Here is a 24,141-nt window from a genome sequence, read left to right as displayed (position 1 = left end):
AGCTTCATGGGATGGTACAGCAAGCAACAAATGGCCCAGAGCAAAGTGCTTCAAACTTGGACAGAGCACGAACACGCAGTGCAAGTTGTGAAACAGTGCTATTTGTTTGAATTTATTTAGCGAAATGCTGAATGTGAATCTTTTTCTGAATTAGTTTGCAGCTGAACTGGATTACTGGAGCTGTGGAAGGACCGTAATTTGTGTTGTTTGAATGGAAGCAGTACAGTAAAAACGTCACACTAAGTGAGTCAGTTGAGACACAACACAATGCGATGTGATAAATCTTATTTATGTTTATGAGATTTCTTGGTGAGAATCACATTAGGACATTATGTACACTCTGTGGAAACACCAGCCGAGCTTTCATTTTTGGAGATGATTACAAGTCTATAGCAAAAGCCCAAATCAAATACAAGCTCATTACATTCTGCAGCTCTCCCAGTCCCAGTAAACCCTTTTTATTGACTAAAACAATCACTTTTGTTGTCATAATTAGAACTTGCCCACATTTAGCAATCTGACTTTCACTCCCAACTGAAACTCATTATCTCTCAGTTAATTTTTCATATATACTGTCACAATTCACTTGTTTGTTGAGGTACACAAAGAAGTGTTTAGTAGCCACATGCTAATGCACTAATTAAAATGCACCAAGTAGATAAGTGAATTCATCTCACTCATTCAAGATTACATAACATCGTGTCCACCCACATGCTGAGTTATAACCTCTCCCCAAGTTTTAAACCTCATTTCTAATGCAATGCTAATTGAAATCGCACATGGAGGCAATTTCATGTTGTAAAAGCACCATCCTTAAGTTTCATGGACTGAAATTCAAACAAAACCAGCAAAAAAAAGTGCACAATCACTCCAAGAACCCTGCATGCTAAATGCATACATCCACAGCAGAAAATGAAACCAGGATGAACTGCAATGAAACAATCTTCACTTGCGACCTACTAGGTGAAGGATGGATCTCTGTTTCTTTCTCTCTCTTATCATACGAAACCTTTCTCTCAAGATACTACAGTTACCTCTCATTGTATACTTCAGTTATGTCTCAAGATAGCTACTGTTACTATACAATCACTCAAATCTTTCTCACTTATTTTCTACTAATTATATTCATTCATACTCATTATATCCATTCTAAACTACATACTCATTTCCATCTCATGAACTGGCCCACTTAAGTGTATTTACCAAACTAGAAATATGTCAATTTAATGTTACCGAGTCTACAAATGTTGTCCAAACTCAACATGTCTTTTCACTAATTTGATTATGCCATGCAAAGTAAATGATTTCATCTAAAACTGAAGCCACGATAGCAAAATCAGTAGAATGCATCTTTTAAAAATGGTAGTGTTTTATCAAAACCAGGAGAAATCTATCAAATTTTTGCCATTTCAGCTTTCTTTCCTTACCAACGTTCTATTCTTTGTTTAGCTATTCTAAAAAAAATGCTCTAACTGCTTGCAAATGCACGAAGAAATCTGTGATTAATGTGATTTTACTTCTCAAAGAAAACACAGGCTGAGCTGTATCCTACCGCCTCCAACTCCAAGTGTTGCTGGTGTACACAGACTTGTAATTTTGCCTTCCCAAGGGCCTCTGGCACTCAGACAAAGACACTGAGGGCCTCGGGTTTGCGTGCATCACAGGCTTCTGAGGCTGCCACTGTCTGGGCAGGGACCTATAACCAGCATGACTGACTGGGGTGGACACGGGGCTCCTTGTTGGGGACAGGAATGATGGAAGCGGTGCTCGAGTTTGACTGCGACTTTGGCTCTGGCTCCAAGTCTGGCTGCCTGTTTTCTGGGGGCCTCGGTAAGGAACTCCAGCCTTCCACTCTGCTGGAGGCTCAGGAAGCATTTTGCGCTGGGCTGCCAAGCGAACATTTGAAGCAAGGGTTTGCTGGAGATTCTGGAAAGCAAAGGCTTCATCCACCAGGCCAAAAGGGTGCCGGGAGGCGGCCTCCCAGGGCGTTGGGGGTTTGTGGCCTTTTTCCATCCAGGATGTCTGCCTTGCTTGGGGAGTGATGGGGGCCTGAGCTAGAGGCCTTGGTGAGGAAGAAGCAGAAGCTGATTTCTGGCCAGTGAACGGTACTCTGGCTGGTGGGGAAAGGGAGTAGCTCCTGCCAACCGCCTGCAAAGAAAGATCCAGACATGTTTATTTTAGTAAGGGTTCATTTGTGCTGGACTGACTGGCCAGTGGGCCAAATGAAATCAGCTTGAAAAACAGTGGAAAAATATAGTCAAAATACTTCTTTCAAGTGTTGTACCACTCTTTAATTGTGCTTCATGTGTAAAACTGAGATGTTTTATTCTTTGCAAATAAATACATAAAACGGTACTGAAATGTGTAATAGCGAGCAAAATAAATTACTTGCAAAAGCCATTTCAAGCTCTATGAAATGCGTTATTATTAAAACTTATTGAGGACTTATTCATCCATTTCACATAAGGCCTCTTCAACCCAGTGCTTTAGAACTTGTCCAAGCAGAGTGGACTGCAGTTTAATTTCTCAGAACAACTCTCATGAGCTTGCAGGAGCTTCCTGAAGTAAACCACATTTAGCTTGTTTTCATTTGAAGCGCATTGCTTTGCAGGAGCAATAAGATGGTGACTGCTGAATGCTTCATTCAAAATCTCCCCTTCACCCCAAAGCACCTCTGTGCTGTTCATGGTCTCCTACACAACATGTTCTGTTGAATATTGCACACATGCAGGAAAGGCAGTGCTGCCATCGCCTGGTGAAAAATGTGAACTATCAGCAAACAGTAAAAGATGGGGGTGGGCGAGAGAATAAAAGAGCAGAGAGGGCAGCCATAAAGAAGACAAACGCTAAGCAAGTCAAGTGGGAATGAATTCTCTGCTGACTCAGGTATCTGGTAGGTTGAAAATGCCTGCAGCAGTCCTGGCCTGGATTAGGAGAGGCACATGAATGTATGAGCAGATTAGTACAAAATCTCAGGTCATATTTCCATTCTGCTGAAGGAGATTGCCTGCATGGCTATGTATTTGCACATTGTTTATGTCTGCCTATCTGCCAAGTCTGCAGAATTTAACATACTGTATCTCAAAAACGGGCAGATCAGAAGCATCTATAACGGTGTGCATACAGGGAGTTCCATTTTGAGGCAGATGTTCAAAATAGTCCACACATGCAGGCAGCCCTAATTATGTAAATTTATGTATGGCCAGGGCGTGCAAGAAAATACATTTGAGAGTATCTACATGTAGAACATCTGTCTTATTTTGATTAAAACATAGATAATATACAGCATTCGGTACCAAAGTTTGTCGTATCAGCATAGATTTAACACTATGTAGCTTCTAAAGCTAAAGTAAAGTTGTGGTTGTCTCCATTTTTCCTTCATCGCATAAATGCATATATATATATGAATTCCTAATCTGAATAATACAAACACTAAAATGTAAAACTGTCAAAACTTTCAAACAACTATGGCTCAGATACAGATGCACGTGTAATCAGTCAATGAGGCAGTGGGGGAAGAAAAGACTCATCCAGATACAGCTGCAGAAATCTGCCAACTAATGAACATATGATATTAAAACTTCCACTTAACAAATAAGAGCCCTTTTTTAAAATGCATGACACAACATGGGTGTGCATTTCAGCATGGGACCGCTTGGTTGACCTCCAGAACGATCCAATGAGGTGACAGTGAAGTCATCAATCTAATAATACCCTTCAAAAATGCATCAGCAGGTCGTCATTCTGCGGGAATGTGCTTCTCCAGCACTCACCTCAACTTCTGAAAAAGTAGGTTACTTGGATAATGAGGTGAAACCGGATGACAACTGCCAAGCTGTATTTCATTTTATTGCTGAAAACTGATTCTGTTTGAACCACCTGATGTAATTCTGACTGATTTGCAACTGAAATTTTTGACAGGGCAAATATACAATAACTGTTAGTATTTATAGTACAGGTGGAGAAACGGTGAAATTCAGCAAGATGAAAAGTGACTAGAAATAGAAGAAACCCTAAAAGCATGCTGAAAGGACAAAAGAAAGGAAACCAAACAAGGATAAAAGACAGTTTAATGGCACTGCAGTGAATCATACAGAAAGTGCACTATGAAGAGAAACACACAAAGAAAAAGGAAAAGAGAAAAGAGCATGAAGGACAAAAGCAGCCCTGTAACAAAAATATATTTGTGAGAATCACCAGGCTGATTATCTTTTCAACAATTCTTGTTTTATATTATTCATTATCTGTTCATATATACTGTATATATAACAACACCAAGAGAAGAATGAACCAAGAAGAGAGTGTGTGATTATATATGTGTGTGTGTGTGTGTCTGTCATCAGAAAAAAAAAAAACTACTATGAAGGTCTGAAATGAAATAGCTTTCATTGGCTTCAGTTGAAATTGAAGCCTACTCTCTGGACCTCACAACTCCCTCTCATGAGGCAGTTTAAATATAGTATCTAACATGATGCAACAGCTGGTAAAAAGCTTAAAATAAAACTAGCCCACTTCAGTGGGAGCTATGGAAACACTGGGGAGAGGCACTGAAGACAAAAAAAAAACAAAAACCTGTCCACTTATCAAACATTTTTGTTTAAGCAAGCCAGTGCTTGTTGTCACAAGAAATAATTTATGTCCTAAAAATGACCTGATACTCTGGAGTTGTTACATAAACTCTGCACTTGACATCACAAATTTAGCCCTTCTGCTTGGTATCATGACACCCCACAGACCCCACCCTTCTCACTTAGCCCTTTATTTTTAGTTTTCTTTTATTTACTTTTAATGTTTCCTTTATTTAATTTCATTGTACAGAGTTGGTGTACTTGTATTTGTTTGTTAAATAATATAATAAACATTTAGCATATTCCTCTTTTCAGAAATTAACTTTCTTGTCTCGCATTCTGTTGCCATTACTTCTAATTTGTTATCTCCCTTGTTTCTTTCTTTCATTTCACACTGAGCTTTATGCCCCCCTACATTCTTATATTGCCACCACTTTACAATCATTCACATAAAATTGCAATAATTTATAGTGGTTTTTGCATAATTTCCTATAAAAATGTTTATTTTCACTGCTTTTCATCTGATAAGATATACTTACATCCTATTCTCACTTGTATGTTCTTAACTTGTTCAGGATGTCTTAGTTTTCAAAACTTACAAACCATCAAGCTCTGTTCTATGACAAAAACAAGAGCAGGTGGAGGTGAATATATTGCAAAAGCAACTTATGTGCTAAAAATCATCCACGTGGCAGTGGACTGCAAGAGCACAAACCCTTTGTTTCAAGCAGGCACTCGGCATGTCATGATTCTATGAGAATCACTCTTTATCAGCTACTGTAGGCTTCCACACCTGAGCAGAGCTCTTTTTTGCTGTAAACTTAGGCTTAGGAGCAGTTGCAGTGTTGCCACCAGATGTGGATTCAGGCCTAGCAGCCACAGGAAAACTAGGAGCAATATAGCTACTGGCAGGCTGTGGCTGGTAAGGTGCAGAGGGAGTTGCCAGATAGGGAGGGCTGTTGGCTGGCTGGTAGGCAGCTGGCAACGCCTGTTGGTAGGGATTGTTTGGAGACTGAGGGGCTTGGGGATGATAAGCAGGTGGGGCAGGCTGTTGATATTGCTGGTTATATGCTTGCTGGTATGGACCACCAGGTGGTTGCTGATAAGGATTAGGGGGAGGATAAACATTAGCTTGGGGTTGCTGATAGTGGCCATCATGCATCATAGGCTGCATGGGCATCCCATATGTTTGCTGGGGGTATGGGGCACCAAATGGTCCAGCTGGCTGAACTGGGGCCATTTGCTCATATGTAACTGGCTGGTTATCAACAGGTGGATTAGGAGGTGAAATGCTGGGCTTAGGTGGAGCGGGTTTGGTAGCCTCTGCTCCGGGGCCAAAGATAAAGAGTGAGGAATTTAGCTGATAGGGTTGATGCTTCATGACATCTATAACATTAAGAGGTTTAGGGGCAGGTGCTGGTTTTTCTTTGTCTTTTTTCTTGGCTTTGGTTGATGTGCTACTGGAAGGGTGCTGCTTTGTTGCTGCAGGGGGATAAGATGGGGACTGAATAGGATTGTATGCCCGTGGGGGTGGAGCACGTACATTGGGAGTATATTTCCACTCATTCGGTAGGGAAGCAGCTGGTGACGTTGACCGGACTACCTTGTTTGCTTCCACAGTCTCAGAGTCCACAACAAACTTCTCCATACGAGACTGCCTCTTGGCGAACATATCAGCTCCTTTTCCTCTGACAGCTGGCATCTCAAAAGCTGAACCTTGGGAGGAGGGGTTTAAGACAGTGGCCATTGGGTTGATGGGTGAAGAAGCTCTTTGACGAATAGTAAAAGAGTGCATTCGCTGTGGTGGAGAAGGAGGGGTCCGGCTTTGTGGGGCGTTTTGTGGTTGAAGCCAAGGTTTTGGAGAGGGTCGAGTGTTCACTGTTGACATTGAAACATTCACAGGTGCTTGCTGTGACTGCGGTGTCCAAGTATTCACAGGTGTCTGAGGCTGTGTTTGAGCTGGAGGCCATGTGTTTATTGGTGGAGATTTTGAAGTGGGCTGTTGCCAGTTTGGTTGTGGTGAGGGCTGGGGTGGAACTGGTTGAGCCCAAGGTGCTTGGGGTTGGACCTGGTGTTGGGCCTGTTGATGGGCCTGGTGTTGAGCCTGATGTTGGGCATGATGTTGAGTCTGATGCTGCTCCTGGGCCCAAGCGTTCATGTGGTGCTGACCATGTTCTGGAGGTTGCTGAGCCCATGAAGGCTGGGATTGGGCCTGGGCAGGTACTGGTGTCCATGGATTTAAATTGGCTTGAGGCTGTGGTTGGACTACTTGCATCCAAGGAGGCTGAGCTTGGGCTTGAGTTTGTGATGGGGGCCATGCATTAATTGAAGGTTGCTGAGACTGTTGAGGCTGAATTGAGGCCCATGGCGGTTGAGGTTGACCTGGTGCTTGGGGTTGTTGCCATGTTTGTTGTGGAGCCTGATGCTGTGGTTGTGGTTGCTGGGCCCACGGTGGTTGTGGTTGAGATTCTGGCTGAACCTGTTGAGCCCAAGGAGGTTGCGCTTGGGACTGTTTCTGGGGTTGCTGCACCCATGGTGGTTGAGGTTGAGAGTCTGTTTGAGATGGCTGTGTCCATGGGATCTGGGGCTGCGGCTGCACTGGTTCTTGAGCTTGACCCCAGGTTGGCTGCATTTGATGTCGGTGGGCCTGTTCATTTGGGTGTGTCCAGGGTGGCTGAACTTGCTGCTGGGACTGTGGCTGCTCATGAGGTTGAGCCCAGGTAGGTTGTACTTGAGAGCTCCAAGTATTTGTTGGGGGTTGAAGCTGTACTTGGTTCTGAGGAGGCTGACGTGTCACCCAAGGTGGCTGTGGGGGAGACTCACTTGGAGGTGGTGCCTGTGAATGTACCTGAGCTGGATGCCAAGAATTGGGAGGTGGCTGTTGTTCTTGTGTTTGTGCTGCACCCCAGGAAGTCACAGGAGAGGACTCAGGCTGCAAAGTAGAATTCATATGGCCATTTGCCTCCTGAGCTGCCGCTTGCGGAGGCTGTTGCTGAGATTCAGGCTCTGGAAGAGTCCATGTTTGTTGTTCCCCTGGGGTGGTGCTGGCAAGAGTCTCCGGCTGGGCAGGAGGGGGAGAGGGCTCAGGGGCAGGTGCAGGGGTTGGCTCTAGATCTGGAGCAGGAGTAGCCTCTGCGGTGGGGGCTACAGCAGGTGTGGACAGACTATTTTCAGCACACTGAGGCATGTCCTGGTTGGTCGCCTCTATCTGCGGAGACCAAGGAGGAGAGTTGGGATTGATCACAGGCTTTGGGGCAACTGGTGGAGGAGTCTTGTGTTTAACTCGCTGAGATTGGAGAAAATTACAAGCCTCAGCCCCAAGGCTAAGGTAGTCTTCCTCAGGTCCTGACTCAAAACCCAACTTTTTGTCGCTCCTGTTGAGGAGATTCAGCAGTGCTGGGTTAGGTGATACTTTTGGGGCATCTTTAAAAGTGAACATTGGTTTGCCAGTAGTCTTTCTCCTTGTATCCAACAAAATGCCTGTCCTAATTGCGGGAGTCGAAATGCGCTCATCACGGGATGCTATCTGCTCTCCTTGACCAACAGACTCTTGATTGGTCCCACTCATTGCATGAGAATAAGGGATAGCCACCATGTTTTCTGCTGTGAATGGCTTTGCAGTACGATTACTGAAAGAACTCTGCATTTCATTGGTTTGATGTTGCACTGTGCCATTGATGTTTGTTGAATAGTGCTGCATTTGCTGTTGCTCTTGATGATATTCTTGCTGCTGCTGATAAATTTGCTGTTGCTGATAATGCCTTTGCTCATACTGCTGCTGCTGCTGATATTGTTGTTGGTATTGTTGCTGCTGTTGGTATTGCTGTTGCTGTTGGTATTGTTGCTGCTGTTGATAGTTCTGTTGTTGCTCATAGTACTGTTGTTCTTGATATTGCTGGTACTGTTGTTGGCTTTGTTGGTGTATATTTACATCCATGTAAGCATGGCCCTCTGTTGCGGACTGTATGTAGGAGTGCTCCATCACCTTCTTTTCAACCTCCTGCACTCCTTCAACGGGCATCCCTTGGCGCCTAAGCTCATCGTGCTCAGCAGAAATCTCATCCATTCTCTGACGCCGCTGGGCAAACATGAGGGCACCCTTTCCTTTGGTTTCAGGCAAACACTCCATCTCTGTTTGGTTGTTCAAGCTCCTTTCAATTTCAAGGAGACCTTTGTCCCAGTTTAAAGTTAGCACTCCTTTGCTATTGTTGGCATTAGTGAGAAAATGCTTGTCTATTTCAGAATCAGTAGAAGCTACAAAGGTAAATTCAACAGTTGAAGTTTCTTTCTTGTCGTCTCCGTTGTCCTCGTCCTCTTCGTCGCTGCAAGTTGGCTCGTCTTCTCCTGTGCCGTAGCTTACAAGTGTGTATTTCTTGACCCTCTGACGATGCTTCTTGAACATCAAAACCCCCTTGTTATTGGGGTTGGGTGGAGCGGCCGTAAGAAGCAGAGCAATACGTTTACATTTGGACTTGGCCTCCTTCACCTGTTTCTCAGACAGACTCTCGCTACGCCTGAGCCCTGTGCAGAGAAAGAAAAGAGAAAGTTCTGTGTTTAGAGTGGGTTTGTAAAAGGATCCTTAATTGCAAATTTTTAAAAAATATATATCTTTGACAAATTCCCTCTGAAATTAAAGGTATTAATAACTTACAAAAAAGATAAAACATCAAAGCATTTAAATCTGCATGTTTACGTTTAAAAAATCAACAACTTTCAATTACTGCAACAGTGTTCCCTCGACCTCAATTAATACAAATTTTGTTTGAACTTTTCCGCTCTTTGATCGCTTACTTAAGGACAGGCTCAAGGCAGTCCTTGCACATAGTATTGCATTGCTCAAGTAATTAATGAAATTACTGAAAATTCTAAACGTGGAAAGCTGGTTTTGCAACATGCTCACCCTGAATTTGAATTACAAAATAAACTGTATCTTGATTAACAACTCACTGGCAGAATTTGCGCAAGTAACTTGGTGACAGATGACAAAATTACATTTCAAAACAAAGGCAAGGTGCAAAGCAATTAATTCCAGCTTGCAAAATGACAAAGACACAGAGATATCAACTGTATAAAAATACATCAAATGCAAATAGAAGAAGCACAACCAGATATGACAACAAACTATTAAAGCTTCTTGACTGTGGTTGAACTAATCTGAACTTGCATCATTGGACTGTAAACTAAGCAATTAACTGTTTAAATCACAGAAGAAATGATACACGTAGTATATTCTTAGTCCATGTGTAATATTTATCCATCTATTGCTAGACATTTGCGATTGTGCTACTCCAGTTGTGGTCATTCAGCTGAACATAAAACATCAACCCATAAAGCAATGTTGAAATTCTCTGACCCGTGTCTAATGTTCTCATTTGTTCACAGACAATGCACTATATTAAATCAGTTGCTCACGAATAGGAACTGAGCAAGACTAAAGATAGCCTGGATGCAATAAATTCACCAGGACTGGAGCGTCTTTACCAGTCCGTATCTGTCAGTTGACAAGCTGTCCACTTAAAAAAACAAAACCCTGCCCTTTTTAAATCTATCACATTTGCTGACACATGGGCCAATCTAATAACAGACGTTACACGATAAAACCCATCTCAAACATCCAATAATGTCAGGCTACAATATAAACAACAAGCAGGCTTAGTTTTTCATATTCTTGTAAGACTAACCTGAAGGTACAGGAGACAGCGGGAGTGAGCAACAGACTCACTTTTTAGCTCAGTTAAAGCACCCAGTTTGAAAGGATCAGGTAACGGTCTAAGGGAGCACATGCTGGTGTCTGTCAAAGGGCCACTTCTGCAGGCATCATCAGCGTGCTGGTGTTATATTTATGTCTTCCACACAGCTCAGAGGAACGCCTTAGTATCTATATTCACCATCATGCCTCTTCAAAAGGATAGTTTTTTAGAAGGTGCAGCATTTTCTTGCATATGATCAATTCAGTGTCTTTGTAACCCTATTTTTTTGACACTTTACATTGTAGAATGTCACATCTTCATGGTATCTCCCTACTATCACTTTGGTTCTACCACAGTTCAGGCTAGACCCGGATGTATCTACTTCCATTCAAAGGAATGAGCACCCTCCTCCAACTGCAGTGAGAGGCTCTATTTTAAGGCGGACACACACTTTGAAATCAGGCTTTGGAATGCACACATGTTGACAAATGTAATTGAGCGTTGCAGACTACCCCTTAAAGAATTGATCCTTATTACACTCACGCTCAGGAGCACAAAGTCACAGAATGCACATGGGGATAATACAAATGAAAATGCTCCAATTGTACTTACTGGCATGCCTAGCCCGATGCTTGTTTGGTTTATCTTGATCCCCCTCAGAATCCGAGTCCTGCTCATCTGCTGCTGTTGCGTCTTCTGGGTGAATTTCAAATGAGACACTAAAGGACCCAGGGACACCCTCACAGTACCCTCCTCCTCCTTCTTCTCCTTCACTTTGGGTTCCAACACTTTCACTGACCCTGGGGCCACCCACGCTCAGGATGCCCCTCCCTGCTCCCGGCTGCTGAAAAATTACCTCTACTTGCCCCTGCATCGAGGGTGAGATGACCACTCCATGCTGGCTGAGCGGCTGTCTGAGAGAAGATGGCACATAGTGTGATGTGGTGATGGTGGTATTGATGTTCTCAATAGCTTCTCTGCTTGAGATTTCCCCTTCAAACCCACGAGCGCTTCCAAGAGAGGTGCAACCCAAATCATCCAAGGTTTGCTCAGCCATGGACACCTGGAGCTCCACCATTTCACCTGAGGAGAAGCATCGCTGCATTTTGTCATCATTTGTCTTCAAAATGGGCCCCTGACCACTTCGAGCATCAGACGAGGAAGTATGTAGCTCGGTGCAAAGCAACTGGGGTCCTTTGGAAACCTTAGTATCACTGTCCAGCTCCACACAGTAAGCCTCGTCCTGGGATTCAGATATGTGGAGTTCTCTTGGGATTTCAGACCTGTGCTTTGGGGAGAAGATATGGAGGGTGGTGCTCTCTGAAGCCTCACCAGCAGAGGCCCTCTCATCACTGTATGTCCCTTCAGATTCATAGTCTTCAGAGGAGATGGACTGGTATCTTTCAGAGAAGAGGAGGAGAACAGCAATGAGCAATACAAATTAAGATAAACATGAGAAAATTCCACTTCACATTTTATTTGATTGTCTGGATTTGTGCATTTTAAGATAAATAAAGAGTTAAAGATGAATATTTATAATCAAATGCCAACTCACTAACTTCACACTGCAAGTACCTCTCAACGAAATCAAAACAAGTAGTAAGTGTGTATTTTACCTTTAAATCATCTAATTTTATATCAGCAGGAGAATAATTTTTATGGTTACTTCTATTAAAATGACAAAGGTCGGCAAGGCAAACCTGTTTGAATCATTGTGGCACACACTGTTTCAACAAGAACATATTTGCCCTGATAAATATAACCATTAGATTCAAGCCTCTCTTGTGCTGCTGAAGTTGTCAAAGCAATCAAGTAGATTTAATCTTCATTCAGCAAGTTAATCAAAAAGGTCAGGGCACTGAAGTGGAAACTAATCACGCATAAACATCACTTTGCCTAATTTCCACTTTCAAGGTCAGCCTAGAATAGCGTGACAGAATATCATTATCTGTGACTGCAGTTATTGAATTTAAGTGATTTAGACTTTAAAGACTCCCCCTTTTCTCCAAATGGGGAAGATTGATGTATCTTCATACTGATAACTGCAAGCTGAGGTCATTTGCTTTCCAAGTCGACAAAAACTAAATTCTATATGCAGTAAAGGGAACACGATTAACACAAATAAACCTGTGCTGTATAAGACAGAATCTATACACTCGAAAATACTTTCATCTAACAACGAGATTCTGCTTTAATCTGCCTTCAAAGCAACCACATGCAGTTCAGATACAGGCCCATTAAGGAACATGCAGCACTATTTGAGGACATGTCAGCCTAATAAACAGGCTGGCAATGCCAACTGAGTAATGGCTGAGCAGCTGAAGGCCAATCAGACACACAAATCTGTAACACGTTGGCTAAGCCAGTTAGAAGGTCAGCATGGCTGACACACATTACCTCACTAAAAGACACACAAACATGGATGCACAAAGACAGTCAGTAGCTCACTGCACTATGCAATGGGACACAGGTCATAAAACAACATGCTATCTAAATGCTAATACAATGGTGGAATAATCAGTTTGCACTGCTGTTGTGGACACCAAGGAACTATAGTGCTGCATGGCTCAGTTGTCATTATACACTTTGAAGCATTACTGAATCATCCTCATAGATTTACACTTTTAAAAAATATATGTTTTGGCTCAAAAACAACAACAACAACAATACAGCAACAGTTTGCAACAATCTTTTTTGAATTATAAATACTTTTAAAGAAATTATGTTCAACCAACAACACACTACACTTAGTAATGTTAAGGTATGGTCAGACAGAGACCATTCTAAACTTTATGTCAACACAACACATCAAAATAATGTCTGCAAATTAAAAGTTCATCTACACTGTGAAGAAAAGTCTGTTTGAGCTGTAGTTGAAGAAAAGCACGTTCTTGAATGAATGTCATTAAGTAGTCTGGTTTTCAGAGTTTTGTATTTTACATTTGGGTAAAGCAAATACTTAGGTTGGAAGAACCACATGCTTCAAGCTGACTTTCACGAAAACTAAATAGTAACAATTCAAGAGAGACAGCAGGTCCGATTTGTGGCACTGGCAGCAAGCAGTGACACTTTTTGTGGCAGGGTTAATGCCACTGTGCAGTGACACTTTTTGTGGCACCGGTTAATGCCAGTACTTTAACCGCTGTTTAGGCGAGATGCCACGGTTAATGCGACTGTTTAGTGGTCGGTAACTGGCGGCCCGTCAGGAATAATATCTGGCTGGACAGATGATTTAGAAAATTTGATTTGGCAGGGAGCCAAGCCAGTCTGTCACCGCAACAGGAAACTCGCGTGGTCGGCTGCTGCCGGGCATTTCCGCGTTTCCGCTACCGGTCGGACACAGTTGTACCAGCCAGATTTCACAGAGCAACAGTGTGTGCAAAACGTGTGTGTCTCGGGAGTCATTTCTAATACATCTGTGATCAGAATTGAGACGTGTGTCCCAAGCAGCGGCGATCAGCTGTAGAAGCTCAACCTGTTGCGCCATCGGTACATGTGAGTAGAAGGGTCTGTGGGCCGCTATAGTACTAATTCTCCCGGGCCGAAATTTTGCCCCTGTACGCGTCTGGTCGGAGTTTCCACTTGGCACGGGCGCAAATTTAGCATATGCACGTTTTTTTTAACCTCACGAAGGTGTGCTGCATGTCTGTGCAACTCTCGGCCGAGTGCGGATGGTGCATTCAGGAGCGTCAGAATTTTCTATACCGCTGAAAATAACTGGGTTTACAACGGCTTACATGTGAAGAATTTGAATGTGATGGAGACAAAATGACCCCTGACAAAAAGTGGGGGGACACATCCCCACCGCACCCCCCCCCCCCCTAAACTGACGCCTATGTGTGTTATCAATTAAAGCAATTCATTTATATTGGTCCAACAATTCTCTATTTTTGCAACTGCTCTGGATGAAATGCACAGATATTTGATGAACACAGCTTGATATTGTGCTTACGTTTTTTTGTTGACTGTTGATATACAATGCTTATATGCTCTCAGCTGATAGCTAGCATGTAGCTCTACCTTTTGAGAAGCAGCTGCAGACAGTCGATCGATGTGTCAATGAGATCAAACGCTTCTAAAAGGGTGAGATCGGCACACGGCTCCCCGTTGACTGAGACCACCTCGTCGCCTTCCTGTATTCCAGCCTGGAAGGCACGACCATCGTCCTCGACCTGTGGAAGACAAAATTCACCAGATATCAGTTCTTCACCAAAAGAGCAGCATCAGTGGCCGCAACTGCTGGCAACTGAAAAAAAATGTGTAAACTCAGATCCAGAATTTGAACAGCTGTAGAGCGGGGATCCTCCAAGTGTGAGAACTGCCCTCTAACCTTCATGCAGCCCAGCTATGACAGTGCAGCTATTTGCAGGAAGCTAAAATAAATCATGTTTGAAATGTTGTCAGTTGCTACTAGGGTCAGAAAACAGACACTTATTCCCCAGGTCAGTGTCACAGATCCAGGACTGGAGTATTTTAGCAGTATTGTAGGCTCCAAAAAGGACAAAAACATGCATTATCATAAGTACAAGGATCAGGGTGCAAATGATAATGATGCAAGGCAAAACAGAGCATTAGTGAATAAGCAGTGATTTATGTTTAGCACAAAGCAAAGCACATTTGCTGAGGGACTCCCTCTGTTGATTTTTTAATTTGGACATCTCCTTTGATGTGCACCAAGTTCAAGTCAGGCCAGAAAGACAATGTGTGCGCACTGGGATAATTAATGTGTTAGAGAAATAAAATATGCATAATTTTACTCAAAATGCATGAAGTCACTGTTGAGTCAAACAACTATTTTCACAGTTCACACACGCTAGGTGTTTTGATGATAAAACCGGCAATTCTACCTTGAATCTCAACTGTGCCGCTGCATATTCTAGCTGCAGGCCAGCTCTGCACAGATCCATTTAAAGGGCACCTCTTTACACAGTTAAATGACTGATGGTTTCATATTCTTGTAATTGGTTCCTGAAGCCTATAAAATGGTTCATTAATAAGAGGATTTAATAAGGAGAAATACCCCATAAATTCTTCACAAAAGGCCACTTATGCAGCCAGGAGGATAAATTATGACTTTAGTACTGTGCAATTAGAGGATGTGCTCTCAGGAAATAGGTTCAAATATTACAAATGCATTGCTTTAGGAAGAGTAATTATTTTCAAATGTTAATTCCAGTCACATATAATCCTTGTGCTTCTCTGCTGTCGATTCCCAAATAAAGACAACATGCCATGAACATCAGCTTTTATTTCATCATATTGAAGTCATGTATCTTAATCACTTTGAAGGATTCATTTACAGGTTTATGGAATCAGAATCAACATAGATGATTTTTGACACTAAATATGAAGAACTATTCCATCAATTAATTTGCTAAAGTGGCAACAAGTTAAAATGTTTAATCACATCACTAGTCTCTCTGCATGTTTTTACAATAAAAGGTTCTTCAGCTTCTATTTCCCTGCTGATTTTAGCAATACAACCCACAATAACATGAATGGAAATTGTGTTTTCTGATGGCTTTCTGCTTTTGGTACTGTCACATGCAGTGAAATGAAAAAGATATAACTTGGCTGACAATATGTGGTAAAATAACAAAAAAAATTATTGTTTTCAAGTGCACTGATGCGAATATATACAGTGAATAGCGATAAGGAAGTCATTTATATTTTAGTGTTGGTATATTCTTATTGTCCGGTAGGGTATTGATATGTTGTGAATGTGGTGGTGTGGTGTGAGGGGTTGGAAAATGAAAAGCAATGCTTCTTTCATCCCCTTTTCAAACCTTGCGAGTGACTGTAAGTTAGTGGGAATTGTAAATATTTAATTGTATATGCGGGGTGTTGAAATAAACTTAAACTTAGTGTTACAGTACAGGATAACAAATAAAACAATGCTGTAACTTTACCACTGAATGTAATCTAATTGCATTCAATGCAGCTCCAGATATGATTGCAGTAAAACAACTTTGTCGCTAGGTGGTGACACATGCACACATTTTGCTGCTGAAGGAGAACAAGGGGAATCTCTGAATGACCAGAACACATGAAAAAGAAGAAAAAGTTCAGAAACGCAGATTTTTTTTTATTATTTGTTTCTGCAGGGCATAGATTCAGAAATTTCCTCTGTCCACTGATCCCAGTGAAATCTGTGTGTTTTACTTTAGTTTCTTCACTGATATTTCACATGCAATATCAGACTTCTTTGCATTCAACAAAAGCAATATTTATACACAAATGTAGTCGGAGTAGACCGTATCCGAGACACAAGTCTGACTCTAACATAAGCAGCATCCAGGACCATAAAATGGACACATATATACAAGATATTTTAAAGTAACTTTCAGATAAACCCTCCCCACCTTGACTCCATGCTACTTCCACTTTTTAAGAGGTAACATTGTGCAAACAGTCCCTATAAGGCAGTCAGTGTATCTGTCCACTGGGACTCACACCTCACTACAGGGAGGATGGTTTTGTCTGGAATGCCACAGCAACCGTTCGATGCTCCCAAAAAAGGAGGGGAAACATTTGTCGTTGTCTCTCCTCGCAACGCAAACACACACAGTCAGACAACGTTCAAAGGAGTCAAATACGACCGAGTGTTTGCAGTGTGCTGCTTGTAAAGAGAAGCCCATATGCAGTAATTCTCCTGGAGAGGATAACAGACAAATGTAGGTGTCAGAAGACTGGAACATAAACAGGACTGGTTGGGTTTTTTCCCAAAAAAAAAGCCTTTCCAAAAATCTAATTATCACATTTACTGCCGACATCATGGGAGGCCCGTAATTAAACAGCACCGTAAGCCCATTTTCAAATTATACATTTAATAGGCTTAAATACAACAGAAAATCACAGGAAACACAGGACTGCATAATGTGTCGGTATAGCTCGGGGCAGTTCCTTCCCTTTGCAGCTTTGAGCAATTATGCTTTTTTACATTTCAGGCAAATATTTTCCAGCTGCCGTGCAGGTAGAACTCACACCATGTGGGGGGATTTCCATGTAATGTCTTCATTCACTCGCTTCTTGAGAGATGCTTTCCACTAGAGGAGGGCCACATGTTGCATTTGCTGACATGCACTGTGTCATGCTGAAGCTGATCAGTTTGGGAGAACAATCTAATTTTTCTAACAGATATTGCAGTTTGGTTAGTAATTTGAAAATTTAATGTCAAGCTTCAGTTCAGATTTTACTGTGGCACAGATTGAGATTGCATTACCACATTGGATTCTATTAGCGATTCTGGTTTTATTGTGTGTTTTGTTGAAATCATTATTTACTTGTAAAGCTATCCCATAGAGTTTTTACAGCTACTAGTACGATAAAGCAGTTTTCATAAGAGCCTGACTGTTTGCTTGGCTGATATTGGCCTGTGACAGATCAGTATCAGCACACATGTTGCCCAATACATGGTGACATCAAAACAATATTTAACAGAGAAAAATCCTGAAAAAGATGTTTGGAGTAGTTTAGAAATGGTGTAATCACAGTCTGTCCAGCTGAACAGTTCTGACTCCATTATTCTACTGCATTGTCTGGGCTGTCTGCAGCACATGTAGCAGAGAACGTATCAGAGCTGAGCAGATAGTGATGTAGAGTCAAGCTTTGTCTTCATGGTAAGCTGCTAACTGGTCATTTAACTCAAAACATACTAATTTTGCCTTTGTTTTACTTTCGATTTTCTCTAGCTCTTATCTCGTGGATCTCTATTTTTTCCTCTTCTTTACTATGCTATGACATTGTTTTGGTGGCTATAACTGTATTTGTATCAATTGGTGTTTTGTCACATACATATTTTTTAAATAAAATGTAGTATTTTGCATTTCCTATGTTTTAATTACTATTTCTCAACCTTTTGCAACCCTTCTCTGGTTTGGTTTGAACTTGACTGGCCTTCTGTTTATAAGATGCTAAATGAATAAAGTTAGCATCATTATCATTATTTTTGTATGTGTATAGATAAACAACACTGGCCAAAATACCAATATCAGAATTTCTTTCTTTCCCAAAAATCTATCGGTCAGGCTCTGGTTTCACAATACACTCTGCAGGCAGTGATGAAGAGAAATACAAACAAAAATTTAAAAACTGGCTTAGCAAATCCAGGACTTTGTGACACCTCAAGATTTATAAAGGGTGTTTTGGTAAACACACTGATTGTCAGTATAAATGTTGGTTCTTGAAAACTCTACAAGGAACTTTTCAATCAACTTTCTGAAAGATCTCATTCAGGTAGAGTTCAAGATACATAAAAAGGCTGCTTTCAAACATATTCTAAATTACCTGGCTTGTTTACTGACTGAATGCAACATGTCTAATACATACATCATTAAAGTGTTTTAATTTTCCATATTGAAGCAGATTTAAGTTTAAATCCAGTTGTGAAGCCATGAATCCTGCTGCCAGGTACAAGCTTTAAACTTAGAGCTTAGGTGAGCACAGAAAAACTTCAAAAGAATCTAAAAGCTTTCTGAAACTCTAAACACACATAATTCTGCACAGCAAGACTCAAACATCCAAGATAAGATTTTTGAATGGTTGGGAGCTTAAAATGAGATAACTTTTCCAAACCCAACTAAAGGAAGAAAAAGGAGGGAGACAGAGTGTTAAAGAACATATAGCATATTAACATATTTCACACATAGGTTCCAAAAGAGGGTATCAGTCAAAATACTACACGCACTACCATAATTTCAATGACTGTAACATAAATTGTTTACATTCAGTTGAGTGGGAGAAACAGGTATTTGACATGCAAATCCAGGATTCTAAATCTTAAGTATATATTAACAGTTTGATTTAATGCTTCATTATCGCGCTTGAAGTTGCACTGACACAAAGAGGCCACAGCCAGAAATTCTGCAACACATTCTTATACCGTCAAAATATAAATCTGTTGCAGCACTGACTTTCCTTTTGTTTCGAGGAAGTGAAACAGAAAAGGACAAAGAACAAGCACAAGTCATCATCTGAGGTCACTGCTTTTTCCCAGGCCCAGAACAGAGACAGTTTGCTGCAAAACACAACAGCAAATCTCCAGTTAATGGAAGGAGCTGTGGAGCGCTTTGTTTATTCCAGAAAAACAGCGGTGAATGACTGAGGCAGTGACATTTTGCTGATTGCTTGGCAGCTTAATAAGGTTCCTATGGTGCACCATTAGGGCTGAAGCATCAGCAACAATAGTGGTCTTTGCTCTGCAGAAAGCAAGATAATCCTGGCACAGAAGACTATCAAACCAGGATATGAATATAATTTCATGCTGAATATAAAATATACTCAGACAAATTCTCCAAACCTGTTGCAGACTCGCTTTAAGACTACAACTACTTCATCATTCAGCGTTCCATAACTGATCTGATGCATGTTGACATTCCACATACCAAGATGACATACTTTAGTAATTAGGCTAAAAATGTCTCCTGTTCAGGTTGGTAGGATTTCTCATTATTTTTAGGATATCTGTTTAGTTTTAATGCACATTACGCTGGAAAATCTTTGCACATTTGCTCCCATTTACCACTGAGGACATGACAAGTCCAACTTTCTATTGTGCAGCTTCTGTAGCTTTAAAAATAAAGTGACCTCATCAACTTTGTACTCGGGCCAGGACTCCAAATAAGAAGAAAAATACAACCTCCCTTATATGGAAAGAACCTTTTAAGAGTGGATACCCCATGCCCTGACGCTGCACTGCTTGTCAGTACACCGAACAATCACTTTCTCTCAGGAAACACTTTCCACTACATTCAACAGAGGCTGAAAAAAACATTTTATCAGATGCAGGAGAGCCTCTAGCTTAAGTGCATTTGCTATGGTCTTGGTATGTTTGTACTTTTTGACTTTTAACTAACAGACTTGGCTCGCTGTCCTTCCCACTAGAGGAGTTTGGAGGTATGCTCAGAGTTATGCCTTCCAGATGAGGTAGACTAAACCCCCCAGATGTCCCAGACTGAGGCCTTATGCATCATGTGTAGCTACTTCACTTTAATAGACCACAGTTAGATGCAGCGTATTCACAAGACTCTTATATAACACATGAAAACACTTTGGAGGCTAGAATACTTTAAAACACCACATTTATGTCTAAAATTAGACAGTAAAGTTTCACAAGATAATTACAACCTAAACAGGCATTAGAAGTGGGGGCATTCCCCTCATATAGGGAGAAAGAATAGAGATTTTCACATTTGTTTTGCTTATTAAACCTCATGGTAGTTCCTATTTTTAGCACACTATTTTGTAAGGGTTACGTGAGCCCAAGTGCAATCATTTTTCAATACCAGACTTCACAGGGTATTTGTTTAAATGAAAACTAAAATGATTTTAAGGATGCTGTGAATCTACAGGAATGAGTTTGTGTAAAATTCTGACAGGATCTTGGACTTGCCCATGCATGCTCTATTCTTGAGATGTTTCAATACAATTTATGGAAACTACTTCAAAAGAGGCGATAAAATACTTTGTTCTTGTCTGGATTTCTTTCAGACTAAAGGTGTTCGAGCTTCTTGCTTCAGTAGCAAACATAAAAAGGACCGTTTCACGCTGTCAAATGCAAAAATAATATCTAGAAAAAAAACTGAAATCTCAGTTAAAGTTACAGCTACTTTGGCTTGAGCTGCTGGAAACAGGTTAAGCATCTGTCACTTGACTGATCTATTGTTTCTCTCTTCTGGTGGAGCTTTTATGCTGCAGAAATGAAGCATAAGAAAAACATTTACATGTTCACTACTTAGACGCCAAGTTGATGAGAGATCTGTACAGCCTGAGTACCATATATAGAGTCTCAGCAGCTCTTCAAAGTAACGGCACCTGACTTTACCTTTCAGTGCTGCATACATCGCTGCAAAATATCTAAAGAAAGAAGTGTTGAATCAGCTCCCTCTGCATATGTGCACTACTGACATTTTCATTTTAGTATGCATGCCTTGAAAGAACACTGAGTTAATGTGATCCAGCCTGCAAGTATCTATATTTGCTTAGATGCTCATCATTACAATAGCCACATCGATTCTGTTAGAGCTGAACTGTCATTTATGTTGAGTACATTCTGTACAAACAACTCCAAACAATAACCTGCTGTACAATTTTTGAACACATCAAAAAGCTGTTGACCAGTTAAAAAAGTATCCCGATTTGTATAACAAGCAGCAAATGATTGCACATTAAGATCTAACAACGTGTGGTGGATTGATAAAATCATTTTAAAAAATGAATATATAAATAGGCCACACTATAAGAAGAACTGGAGAAAAATAGCTGTTTAGCTTGTTGTATAGCGCCATTACAGTATGTAAAAGAATCATAAACGTGGCTTCATCAGGACTCACCTGGGAGTCGATAAAACCCAGCACCTCAGGTTTACTACCTCATTATCAGATTAAACAAATGTCCTGGAGCTGAAATAGGCACACAGCCTATATGACATTTGCCTGCCTTCCTTCCTATCACATATTTGAATGTTTTTAAAAGTGTTACCTGCATGATCATAGAGGTTTTACCTGAACCTCTATGACTCTTTGTGCTTGTTTCCATTACCATTAAGCACATTTCATGTTAGTCACTGCTCTAAATGATGCTTTGTTTTCTTGCTGTAGTCTTTGTGACTGATAGCAGATCTCACTGCCCTGAGCTTCACACTCTGTCTTGGCCTTGACCATATAAGGGTGCTGAGGAATCTCTCACCAAAACAGGGCCAACGCACACAAAAATGCAGACACGCACTGCTGCGAACACATTCTCTCCCCAAAGACTAGTCAGCTTTTTCATAAAACATGTGTTTGTTTTCCTCAGAATTTCTCAAGGAAGTTCTGATGATACATGCATCCACGGGGAATTTGAAGTGAAGGAGCTCTATAGCATTTGTGGAAACTTTCATGTGGCTGATTGTACCATCACCAGACGACTCATCAACAGCCTGAGAGGAGACAGGCAAAATTCTAAACACATAAATATTTATTAATAAGTAAGTGGAGCACCTTAAAAGATAAATACAGACATAAATAGTCAAAGTCTGCTTTATTATCGGTTATGCTACACGCATACACATACAGAGAAGTGAAATTGCCTTTCTCTCTAACCCTATAAATAGAATAGTAAATACATACCTGCGAGACAATAAAAGGTCTGTATGTGTCTCTCTCTCCCTCTCGCAGGGTGAATCCCCAGGGCGCACCACCGCGCAGCGTTACGCAGATGTAATCCCCGGTGCCCATGCTGCGCACAGCTCCTCAGCCAAACTTCCACAGCGCGTTCATGGAGCTGTCAGCCAGACCAGCAGCACTTTACAAAAACCACCTCCAGAGCACCGCTGTATAATCCCCATCAGTTCTGCCTGAGTCCAGCCCGCTGCAGCAGACGTCATTGCGCAAAGGACCGCCTTCAGGCGCTGCAAGCAACTAGTGGTTTGTATTGGAGTTCTTCTGGTATGAAGATGTTTTACACCAACACCCCCAAAAGAATCCTGATGAACTTTGGAGAACAGCTATGGAATAATTTCTGATATAGCTCCTCTCATCCACAAAAGCCAATAAGCCTATACAAACTACAACAAGTCAACAAAAACAAAACAGACTAATGTTAAATGCAACAGCAAAAACAGACTATTATATTCCTGCAAGTTTCTATGTCACCCCAAACTTTTGAATGGTAGAGTAATAAAATACAGTGAAATACAATCAAAATATAGTAAAAATACACTAAAAATAAAGAAAAAAATGGTTGAAAAATAGTATAAATACAATCAAAATACAAGGAAAATGTAGTAAAAATACAGTAAAAAAAAATATAGTAAAAAGCATAGTATAAATGCCATAAAATATACTATAAATACACTACAAATATAGGGAAAATGTAGTAAAATTAGAGTAAAATATGTTCAAAAAAACGTAAAAATATAGTAAAAATGGAGGAAAATATATTTTTAAAAAATCTCGTAAAACATAGTAAAAATATAGTAACAATATAATAAAATTCAGTAAAAATATAGTGAAAATACAGTAAAAACTGTAAAATATAGAAAAAATGTCGCAAAACATGGTAAAAATGGAAAAATACATTAAAAATGTAGTAAAAATATGGTAATAATGTAATATAATATTGTATAAATACACTAAAAATGTATACCAAAACTGCTTTTCTATCCGAAATAAGGACATTTCTGAATGAACCCTAAACTTTTCTCATTTGTCTGTGTTTCAGTTTAGTTTTTCTTTCTGCAGAGTTTTAAAGAAAACATTGTTGGTTAAAGACTGAGGCTGTTTGAATAGCAAAGTTCATCCAGAGGTAACTACAAATACTTTACAGAGGGCATTAAAATGTTCAAAATAACAGAAAAACAACTTAGAAATGGAATTTAACATTAGATAAGGTACTGAATCTGTAGACTTCTTGTTTGCGTTGTGATTTAGTTTTTCTTTCTGCAGAGTTTATCTAAAGGCAGATGAAACTACAGCTGTTGTTTCTTTGGAAACTTGAAACAGCATTACAAAGTGGCATTTTATTTGAGTCATGTTTGAATTCCACCTTCTGACAAGTCCAGTCAGTATTTTCTGCCTGGCTGGTCACAGCTGGATGGGGCCTACACTCCCTCTAATTCAGGATTAAGTCAGTGTTTTCCTGTTCACAGAATTAGTAAAGTATTTTCCAAGATATTTGCTCCTTTAAGAGATATTTCTGTGCTGAAACTGTGTAGCGGCAAGCAGATAAAGCTAGATAAAGAATGTGAAGGGCGTCCAGGTGACAAACCCCCCAGTGCTATTCATGTCACCTCATCGCCCTCCATCCCATCTAGATAATTAAAAAAAAAAAAAACAACTCTTTGCAATTTTACAACATGTCTCATATTTGAATCACATCATTTGTTTCTTAAACAGCAGTTGTGA

The 24,141-nt window shown here is 40.7% G+C and overlaps 1 protein-coding gene across 3 annotated transcripts; it reads right to left on the bottom strand.

Annotated features, from left to right (window-relative positions):
- Positions 1 to 85: 85 nt before the first annotated feature.
- LOC110966433 (synaptopodin-2) lies at positions 86 to 22,567 on the bottom strand. 3 transcript variants are annotated; one of them, XM_022215795.2, is made up of 5 exons: positions 22,366 to 22,566; positions 14,279 to 14,430; positions 10,871 to 11,658; positions 6,112 to 9,089; positions 86 to 2,148 (listed from the first exon to the last, which is right to left on the bottom strand). In XM_022215795.2, exons 1-5 carry the CDS (start codon positions 22,471 to 22,473, stop codon positions 1,549 to 1,551), a joined length of 4,626 nt encoding a protein of 1,541 aa, XP_022071487.2. In that variant the 5' UTR covers positions 22,474 to 22,566; the 3' UTR covers positions 86 to 1,548. The 3 variants fall into 3 exon arrangements, with proteins under 3 accessions (XP_022071487.2, XP_051799842.1, XP_022071485.2); XM_051943882.1 differs by having other exon boundaries at positions 6,172 to 9,089; XM_022215793.2 differs by lacking the exon at positions 86 to 2,148 and having other exon boundaries at positions 4,054 to 9,089; positions 22,366 to 22,567.
- Between the last annotated feature and the right edge of the window lie 1,574 nt (positions 22,568 to 24,141).

The sequence above is a fragment of the Acanthochromis polyacanthus genome, chromosome 23, assembly GCF_021347895.1.
Source record: "Acanthochromis polyacanthus isolate Apoly-LR-REF ecotype Palm Island chromosome 23, KAUST_Apoly_ChrSc, whole genome shotgun sequence".
NCBI lineage: Eukaryota > Metazoa > Chordata > Actinopteri > Pomacentridae > Acanthochromis > Acanthochromis polyacanthus.
Note: the sequence above shows the minus strand (reverse complement) of the source record. Positions and strands in the feature narration are given on the sequence as shown.